This window comes from Xiphophorus maculatus, chromosome 5 (genome assembly GCF_002775205.1).
Source record: "Xiphophorus maculatus strain JP 163 A chromosome 5, X_maculatus-5.0-male, whole genome shotgun sequence".
NCBI lineage: Eukaryota > Metazoa > Chordata > Actinopteri > Cyprinodontiformes > Poeciliidae > Xiphophorus > Xiphophorus maculatus.
Window position 1 is genome coordinate 23,167,101 of NC_036447.1, and position 10,762 is coordinate 23,177,862.

The following is a 10,762-nucleotide window of genomic DNA, read 5'->3' on the forward strand; positions in this document are numbered from 1 at the left end:
CTTTATAGCCTTTTTTATTCACTTTATTTCATCATCATATCTAAAACAAACAAACAATCGAAACAACAAACAACGTAAAACATCTGAATACGTTATTTGAAATGTAGATCTTTTCTCTTTAAACAGTATCTGATCAAATATTGAGGTAAAAGTATGTAATTAATTAAATAAAATCAGTGATAAACAAATGATGCATGTATCGTGAATTGTTTAAATATGTTATTTTAGTACTGATAATTTTTTTTTGCTTTATCTTTTTTACTGGAACGTTGTGCAATAAAAAAAAAACCCTCCAGATATTTACATGCAGTGACGTGCGGTGAGGTTCATAGCTGGTGAGGCACTGACTTAATCATAATCATATTTACAAATATAGATCCCCTGCATGTTATTGTTTACGTAAGGAAATTTCGCGCATGCGGACAACGCTGGAGGGCAAAAAGACTATTCTTTAACATGCCATGCAAAGCCGCGCTGCCGCCGTAGAATAATTCCGTTAACTCAATCAAACTTGGACATGTAGATGTGAATATTTTCGCGCTGGGCTCCACAGCAAAGAGAAAACCCGTTAAAGTACAAATCAAAACCACGTATTTCTCTCTGTGTCAGCGCAGCTACGCGCAGACTCGTTGCCATAGCAACTGACAACAACAAAACAAAAAAACCATTCAAATATTTCCCACACAAAGAGCAGAACATTCAGTCTGTTGCAGTAGTATGGTTTTAGGCTTAATGTTTATTTTGCGTTTATCAATAAGTGATTGTTGTGGTAAGAGGAGAAAACCGTAAATATATCGCTGCACTTGACTCCATGGCTAGCTCCATGGCTAGCTCCATGGCTAGCTCCATGGCTAGCTCCATGGCTAGCTCCATGGCTAGCTCCATGGCTAGCTCCATGGCTAGCTCGCTGTTACTGTCTCTTACTCTGCAGCTGTGGAGTCACAATGTCTGGGATCATGAGCGCCCCCTGCCATGAGGCAAGAGAACTGCCTGCCTCACCTCGAGTCTATTCTCTGCCGTTTCTGATCGCTCCTCAGCACACGAACACAAAAAACACTGTAGATTATATACAGAAGATAGATTATGGAAAATCAGTTTATACATTAAATGTATTTTAACCATTTTATTGGCGACGTGCAGACAGGAGGATCATGCTCCCATAGAGTGGCCGCCAGTGCAGTTAGTGAGAGGTTGATTAATCTAAGGTGAGGTTGATTAATCTAAGGTGAGGCTGATTAATCTAAGGTGAGGCTGATTAATCTAAGGTGAGGCTGATTAATCTAAGGTGAGGCTGATTAATCTAAGGTGAGGTTGATTAATCTAAGGTGAGGTTGATTAATCTAAGGTGAGGTTGATTAATCTAAGGTGAGGTTGATTAATCTAAGGTGAGCCTCAGCCTCACTCTGCCTCACCGGCTTCGCTTCCAAGCATTTGAATGGGAAAATGGGAAAATTCAGCGATTTTGAAGAAAAACAAAATAGAAAATCAAAATTGGTTTAGCTAAATGAAAAATAAATACTTCATAGTACAAACAACAGGGTGAAAATAGCAATATAAATAATTGTATCATTATATATTATTTTTCCATGATGACCGCACGTCACTGTTTATATTTTAGATGCATTGTTGTACTGTTTGAGGTTGCTTAGCTACACTATACCTCTGGCAGGTTATTGTTAGTGAACTATAAAAGCGCTCTATAACATATATTTTAAGCAGGTTTAATAGAAGCACTTGTTTTAAGATTACCCTTAATGATAACATAAAACATTTTTTTCACTATGCCTTTTGGTTGTTGTCATGCTGGCGTATATAGCGTAGGCTTTTATTTTGAAGTTGAAAACCCTTGGTTTCCGCTCGCCTTGTTTCTCTTTAATCTACGTAGGCGGAGCCAAGTGTTCACCTTTCACCTAATAAACCACAACAAGCAGAGATCCAATGTTTTCCAGTCTGGGTGGTTGTCAATTAACAAAGTTTCACTACACAGTGACTCAGCATTTCGTGATAATTTAATAACGGCTCTCCGGTTTCCATGGCTACTTTGCTCTACGGTGGCTTAATTGTTTCTAGCGGGGTCCGTCAATAGCGTCACCCTGGGATCTGAGAGCCGTAAGCACAGGTAGCAGCTGGTGCTCCGGTGAACAAAACCACCTGAGTGTCAGCCGACTGTCTGCGTTTAGCTCCTGGAGATCAGCGGACACAAGAAGCGGCTCAGACGGGCTTATCTGCGGTGATATCCAATACTACCGCCTCCCCCTTTCATCCAGACTATCTGGGTCAGACAGCAGCGAGTTAATCATCCACAATGCTGCAGGCTTAACATTAACAGCAAAGTCAGAAAACATTTGCTGGAGGAATGAATGACACCTCCTTAAACTAAACTTCTTCAGGTCCAAAAATCACATCAGAACTTCAACACGTTTAAAATCCCTTCATTTCTGCTATCTGTCCACCAAGAGCCACCAGGCTTTGGCATCTAAAAATGAATAAAAGCTGGATATTAGTGTCGCAGCTCCTATTATGTGGAATTTACGTGCAGATTTGGTCAAGTAGAGCTTTTGTGACCCAAGTGAGCAAAGTTACTTTAATTTGCGAACAACAGGCTTTAGCTTATATTTAGCCCAACCAAGTCAGAAAGTCTTCTGTGCGAATTGCTCAAGCTCGGATCGGATGAATAGTGTTAACATCAATGGACTTTGACTAGAACATTCTAACATAAATTTGGCTTTAGTCTTAAACCATCACATTGTAGCTCTGGCTCGCCCTGCTAGAAGGTGGAATTTGTCCCATTTTTTCCCCCTCCCAGTCTCTAGTTAAAGTTTTCCTACATTTATCCATTTCTCCACATGGACCAACTTCTCTTTTTCCACTGAAAGAAATAACAGTCCCCACTGAACGATGCTGCTATTGCCATGTTTCACAATGTGGTTGATCTACAAACGGTGTTAGTTTTCCGGTACACATGGTGTTTTAGGTGTACCCCAAAGGGTTTTATACATTCTCGTTTGCCGACCTTCGACAACTTCTTCCACATGTTAACTTATTTCAACAACGGCCTTTCTTGTCTGGTCATGAGCTGGAGCTTAGGATATTGTTTTATGCTCGCTGTGTTCTTTGTGATGCCGTTTGTTTGATAACGGCACTCCGAGGTCATCGCAGAACAGCTTTATTTACACGGAGATAAGAATGAAAAACCAAAATCTCTCCCAAAATTTCATTTTCTGTTTCAATTGGGAGCATCTATCCAATAAAATACATCAAAGTTTGAGGTTGTGACATGAACAAATGAGTTATTCTGGGGGAAAATAGAGAAGCAGCATTCAGCAGCTATACACCACTAATCTGGAACAAACTTCCAGAAAACTGCAAAGAGCTGAAACACTGAATTCCTTTTAAATGAAGGCTAAAAAACTCACCGGTTTAGAGTTGCCTTTGATTCCTATTAAATGAAACATTGATCAACATATTTGATTGATGATGGTATTTGACAAAATTTAATCATTTAATAATTGGTGAATACATCATGTTTTTATGATAGAAGGCACTTGGAATTGCCTTGTTGCTGAAATGTGTAACACAAATAAACTGGACTTTCGTTATTTTACAATGTAACATCTGTACTATTCCTTGTTCTTTAGAGAGTTTTGCCTTTTTACCACAGAAGAGTTGTCTTCCTCCTTGTAGAGGAACTGCGGGATTGCTTGACAATCAGATCAACCGAGACGCTACAAACTGCATCTCGGTAAAAACCCGATCCAACACGAATCCGTTTCTGCTCCATAAACACCTTCCACACATAAACAGAGACCTATTCCATCAAAAGAACCCAAACATTGTTTTATTTTAGGACAGACAATGAAATAGGCATTCCACTTTATGACCGCTTACAAATCACTTTCTGTGCAGAGTGTAAAAGATGTGAGGCTAGTAAAACACAAGCAGAAATATAATCACGTGCTCTGAAATACTCAAGCATACATTATCGGTTACAGCTGCAGTCTAGAAAGATGTCTCACTTATAGTGATTTCATATATCACACATGTAATTGGCACGGCTCGTTATTTACAGTCCAGCTTCTTTCCAGGTTACTCAATCTGCAGATAGAGACCAGTTGCCTGCTTACATATCTGTGCAATACCGTTTACTAAACATTAAAAACACATCTGTTTGACAGTTTCTTGTTCTCTAAATGGACATTTCTGGACTCGACAGAAACAATCTGCAATATAAAAAACAAAACAGCTAATTAAAGATCTATAGCAGTTTAGAAATGAGTGGGAATAAATATCTTAATCTATTATATTTAATTTCTCTAAGTAGGTCTACTATAAAAGCAATTTTACCAAAGTAAACCCAATCGAACCAAAAGTAAATATTTTTCCTTTATCCATAATGTAACTATCTGATAATTTGTGTGGAATTTAATGATGAACAAAGACAAACTGAAAAACTGAGAACAAGGATCGCCGGATGTTTTAAAAACAATTTCCAAAGATATTTGTTGCCTTAGGAGATTTTAACTCCACACAAACCTTTTGTTTCTTTCAACATTTCTAAGTTTTTCCTGCTTATGCCCTTGCTTGGTTGCTTCCAGATTTGGTTATTTATTTTCATATTTCACAGTATTTCAGTGCCACTCCCACCATTCTCAATAAAAGGAGATAAATTACTTTGACAAAAACAAAGAAGTATATGATCGCTTATAATCACAAGTCCTTTCATACATGAGCGTAGAGGAAGACTGATCTGCATTAAACCAGTGCACTGACTCTCAGTCATTCTTCAACATTCATAAACAAGACATATTTACACTCTCCCTTTTAGTGTGGAAGGACAAATGTTGCAGGCATCAACAATAAGCAAAATAAAGACAGGAAACAAACAACTTATTAAAATCCTGAGTCCAGAAGTCTTTCTGTGCAAAAGTCTTAATTTGTCATTTTCTCCTCAGTTTTGTTTTAAATGGAAGTTCTCTTGCGGTTCTTTAATCTTTAGGACATTGGTTGTTTTCTTCATGGTACATTTTAATCAGATTAAAATTATGTCAAAAAGGTGAATATTTACTCAGTGGAGACTGAAAATGCAGGATTGTCCTGTATTTGATTCAATACAGGACACCAACGCTGACCAGAACAGCAACCCCTCAGAATGAAGCTGCCACCGCCAGGTTTTTGCAGTGGGGATTGTTTGTGTCTTTTTTTATTCTGTTCTGTTCCATATTGTTCTTTGTAAAAGAGCTCAAGTAGTAGAGCTCAGAGTGGTATTAAGTATGTGTTCATATGTGATCTGTTACCACCTCGTTTGTCAGAAGACAGAAAATAGAGCAAATCAAGGTTCAGCACCAAAGGTAAAAATTCAAGGGGTCTTTTAAAAGTCAACGTTTGCAGACACAAAACTGTTTTATTCCTTAAGTCGAGAGCTTTTCATGGTGGATTTGCTTTGTTTTGGTGGATTTGCACTTTTAAGTGGCCAAATCAATAAATTCAAAGGATTCTTTAAAAACCGTCAAACTAAACTAAGTATTAGTTTAATGTTAGCAGCCATTGTCCAAAGATAAACTGAAGAGCCCAGAAAAACCTGTAAAGACTTTTGCACAGATAGTCTGAGACGAGTCCGTTTGAGACAAAAAGTAGAAGCACGCTGTCTGAAAATCTCTGTATGCACCACATGTGCAACTGAATTTATCATATTTATAAAGTGTCTAAAGGAACATAAAACCTGATACATGGCCTCTTATTACAAAGTTAGAAATAAAAGTTTAAAAAGTTTGAAAATCCACAGGTAAAACTCAGCGTAAATTTACAGTACTGGAACGTTTGATTTATCCGACCCTCTTCACAACAGATTGGGATCGCCCAATAATCTTCAAGACTATTTAAAGTTTGCTAGATTGTAGCAAATTTGGGGGAGGAAAGAAAAAAAAACTTGAGTGGAAAGTTACTGCTTTTTTTATACCATTCTGTCAGAACGGTATCACCATTTCACAATAAAGTTTCCTTGCAATCTGGGAAAAATTTCTGTAAATACGATAGGTTTCTGCACCTCCACCATCACATTCAACCACCGCAGCAAGCTGCATATGTGCAGCATGGAGGTGTATGTGCTTTTCTAAAAGCAGAGGGGGAACTCCAACAACGAAAATCACACTGTGCTCTTGGTGCACCACGGTAGATATTTCCGTTTAGTTTTAAAGTTGTGACATGGTCTTACTCTGGTGAGAAGAGGGCCTTATCTGTTGACACCGATAGCTGAGGAGGAGTAATTAGTCTAAACATCCTCTTTCATTTTAAGGATGTTATCTGATATCGAGACGTTATGGGCAGCTATTGGCCGTGTGTCTCAGTAATGAGGTTCACAATCTTCCACAAGGCTGTCTGTGATGTAATTGATGTGTAGCACCTCCTGGAAATAATCTTTCTCCAATTTTGTGTTGACGGTCCAGGCTACAACTTCCACTCCCCTTTGAGCCCAGTACTGGACATAGTCCCTGCAGACAGAAAGACACGCATGAGGATGTGTTCATCAGGACACACGTCGACGTGATAAAAACGTAAGCCTTCTGGATTATCTTGGGAGCTCAACTTCAGAGCAAGTGTTGAATTTCAAAGAAAGAGTGACTGGCTCAACTCACTGTGACACGACGTTTTTCTGGATCAGGAAGGCGGAGGTGCCACACAGCTTCCACAGCAGGTGATGATGTGCCCAGTCCAACAAGATGTCCATCATTCTCATCCAGTGATGTTGCCATAGTGATGAAAAACGTGGCGTACCATCGCCGAGACAGCTCAAGCTCCACGGCCTGTGGGTCAACGCTGTGAGCACTTCAGGGTCGCTCTGTCTCATCTGGACAAAACGAAACAAACAAAGAAACAAAAAAAAAAAAAATGTCTGAAAGTCTGAACTGCAGCAGCAATGACAGTTATACGTGACGGGAATGATCTGCTAGAGGAAACCACAGATTTTACTGCTGTGAATTATGTATCAACAATACGAAACCGAGGTTTATATCTTTTTCTTTAAAGTTAAAAGAAAGCTATGTTTCTTTTAACTTGTACAAAAGTTTAAAGAAATATAGCTGGCTGAGATAATTTAAGATTTCTCAAAGTGCAAAGGCATTAAAGCATGCAAAACAATCAAGCTAACCAGCAGATATTTTGTCTTAAATTCTGAATCATTCAAGTTGGATTTGAGTAATAAAAACCTTTATGTATCTAAAACAGTGGTGCTCAAACGGAGAAGCAATCTAGCAATATATTGTAGCGATTTTAATATTGGCTTTTCATATTTGTTCATCCTGAATTGAAAGTATGTGCAGGTCAGAAGCAGCGTGTTCTCAAACACGGTGAGAATCATCAACACAAGTGAACAGCTGCCAACGAGAAAGCACGCAAAAGTAGAAAGGGAAAAATAAATACAAATGTGCATGCTTAAAACAACTCGGATCAAGGAGATTTATGGCTTTTTGTGATGCCTTCACAGGCAAGTGCGAGTGGAAACTTGTTTTGGAGGGATGAATTTGAACTTGATTGCGTAACTGTAACGTTTCGCAGCAAAGCAGCGAAGCAAACGTCGCTCTAAGGAAAACGGATTAAGGTAACACAAAAACGACAAATGTAATCTTTTGGGAACTTGTGTGGCCATGTAGGGGTTGGTTATAATTAACTAAAGGCATATAAAGCAGTGCTGAGTAACCCTGCAGAAACTAAACCTCCTGCTTCAAAGTTTCCAGAGATCAACCACGCTCTTACCCTATAGATGACTTTGGGTTGGAAGGAGCAGACGATGCTGCTGTTGTAGAGAACCGGGTATTTCTTGTACAAGTCTTTAAGCGCTGCAGCTGACTGGACGGGAAGGAAAAACAGAGGGGTGCAGAAGGAAGGTCAGGCAGTTTTTTTGTTTCTTTCATTTTTTTTTTTTTTTTTTTTTTGCAGTGAGTGTTTTTGTTTGTTCTGTTTCCAAACAGCCACATGGTGCGAGTACAGACACACCGCTGTGGGCCCTCTGCTGAAAAAATGTCACAACCAAAAAAAATAAACAAACTGAAAACATTCAACACTGCATCAACCAACTTAGCTATCAAGTGCCTAAAATCCTGAATACAAACTGGAAACACAGAGTTCAGGATCACATGTGCATCTCTCTCACACTTAATAATAGTAACAATAATAATAATGAAAAATCACATCAAATGATTTTCCTTTTTTTAAAACAAATTTAACACCTTCAGTATTAATTCAAAACTCAAGTGTGACAAGATTCAATAAGCTCCTTTAATTTGATCTTTATTGCTCTATATAAGCAATCATAGTATATTTAAATGTTGAAGAAAAAGCTGTATTTGTGTCATATCTGCACCCATTTATCACTAATTATTCTCTTATTCTATGTTGTTCCGATGAAGCCTTTAGATCTGTATTAGTTTTTAATAAAGATTTCATTTCAATCATTGTCTCCATTGTGGGACCTCGTCTTACAGTGCCTTACAAAAGTGATACAAAGAAGTATTTAACTATTCTGTCCACTTTACTTCAATCTATTACACAAAACATTTTAATAATATAAATCGCAGCAACCGAACGTGGAAGCGTTGGAGACAGGCAGGAATATTTCTGCAACGCACAGGAGAGGCCCAACATCCTTTTGCACTTTCACCTGGATGTAAATCAATAAAACCGGCTGCACATCACCAACTCTGTTTGTTAGTTTTGATGGCTGCACCTCATCTGGATGACCTTTGACATCAAAGTAGATGGTGAGTTTCAGCTTGATGCACTCCTTTACGGCCTCTTCCAGAGTTGGGATCTTCTCGCCAACAAACTTGGACCTAGTGAGAAAAGCAGAGCTCATTCATAAGTCAGGCTTTAGAAACAAGGAGTTATATTCTGATTAGATAATGACCAAAACAATACCTTTATATTCATCTCACAATAACACGTGTATTTTATAAAATAATTGCTACATTCTGTCTGCACCGATGCAACGGGAGTACGTTGAATTCAATCATTTTGTTACCCAGCAGCATGTGCACAGGAGTTTAGATTCGTCCGCATTCTGTTTTGTCCGTTCCTCACCTGAATCGATGTTTAGCAGATGCATCGAGTTTGAGCAGCTCGGAGAAGCTCATCTTGTTGAGTGGGCCCGAACCGTTGGTGGTCCGATCCACGGTGTCATCATGCATGAGGATGGGGATCCCATCTGCAGAGAACTCCAAGTCCAACTCAACACCGGTCGCACCATTCCTACTCGCCTATGAGCAGAGGAAGAAATGCATACATTCAAAAAGATATAATCTTTCAGAAGAAAAAAACATGACAAAACCCATTAAAAAAGTTATTCCATTTGGTTAAGTTTATTTAACAGGCTAGCTGGGTGCTACAAAATCCTTTGAAAGAGCGATGCTATAAGAACCAGCGGCGGCGCTGACGAGGCTGATCTCTACATCCAATTTCTCTGAAAACTCCTTTAAGTTACGTGTAGGAGACGAGTTGAGCCACTAGGTGTCACTGTTGCGTCAGAATGTATAGGAACTTTGATTTAGGGATCAATCGGTCCTTCAAATGTGAGGTTCAATGCTGGGTAACCATATCCACTTTAACAGCAAATTTAATCGTTCTGCTGTTAAATTTGTTTACAAACACAATAACAGATATCCTGAACTTGGAATTTGAGGTTTAAGTTGTACAAATTCGTTTTTCACTTGAGGTGAAAAGTCAAACTAAAGAATGAATAGACTTTTTTTTTTTTTCTGAAGTCAAACTTGCAAAACAAGTCTGGAGAACAAGTTTAAGATAATGGAAAAACCTCAGGAACATGCAAAAAATTAAATGTCTTTGACTCAATCTATACTGTTCAACATATTTTAATGTTTATCTGTGATTAAAAAAAAGTTCAGCTCACTTCCAGTTTTGTTGATCAAGCTGGTTAAAACTGAGAAGTTTGGGAAAAACTTTGTTTACGTCATAAATAAAAGGGAAGTAAGTTTGTATCTAGAAAGAACTATAGGTTTCAAAATCTTTATGTGAATCAAATTGTGTCAAACCACAGATATAAAATCTGCAGTGAATGACTGTATTACAAAAAAATTGCAGTGAGCCCTCTTTACTCTGATACTCATAAATAAAACCCAGTAAGACCACAATTTTAATTAGCGGAGTTTTCCCAAATAAACTCCTTCACAGACAAGAGGTGAAGTGGAGAGTTCTGTCTTTGTTGGCAATGACTCTCACCTCCCGAATGGCTGCTATCGTGTTCTCCGGGGCGTCGTGGCCACCGCCTCGGTGAGCGACCGCGGATGCCTTTCCCGCTGCCGGGTTCAGCACCTGCCGTGCCCTGCTGGTCGCCAACTGCGGAAACCTGAACATGGCTACAAACAGATAGAGGGAGGTCGTGAGGGCGGTGGACCACAAGGGGCTCCGGGTTCCCAGCAGGACCAGCACGAAGACCAGCGAGTAGAGGGTGACTTCATCTCCCAGCTGAAGCATGGTGGTTCTCCTTTTTTCCCTTTTCCGTGTCCTCTTGAGTTTCGAGTCGGAAAGCAGAAATTACCTTCAAACTGCAGAGGCAAAGTCGCCCTTGAATGTGACATTTATTGTCCTTCAGCGGTCATTTTCCTAAAATACGGCTTGACGCAGGACTATATTCCACTCATACGGTATAGCGTTTTAGAAATGTTCATTATAAGGTTTAGAGCGATACAAATGCCCGCAGTCAGCCGGTGGGACATTTAACCCGGTTGGACGGACAAGCGGAACACTTTGAGGT

At 39.2% G+C, this 10,762-nt stretch overlaps 1 protein-coding gene across 1 annotated transcript; it reads right to left on the reverse strand.

The window, feature by feature from the left end:
- Positions 1–3,811: 3,811 nt before the first annotated feature.
- On the reverse strand, positions 3,812–10,723 carry gde1 (glycerophosphodiester phosphodiesterase 1). The gene is made up of 6 exons (XM_005806512.2): positions 10,228–10,723; positions 9,073–9,248; positions 8,720–8,825; positions 7,750–7,842; positions 6,633–6,844; positions 3,812–6,488 (listed from the first exon to the last, which is right to left on the reverse strand). The coding sequence occupies exons 1-6, from the start codon at positions 10,480–10,482 to the stop codon at positions 6,341–6,343; spliced, it is 990 nt and encodes a 329-aa protein (XP_005806569.1). The 5' UTR covers positions 10,483–10,723; the 3' UTR covers positions 3,812–6,340.
- Positions 10,724–10,762: the final 39 nt, after the last annotated feature.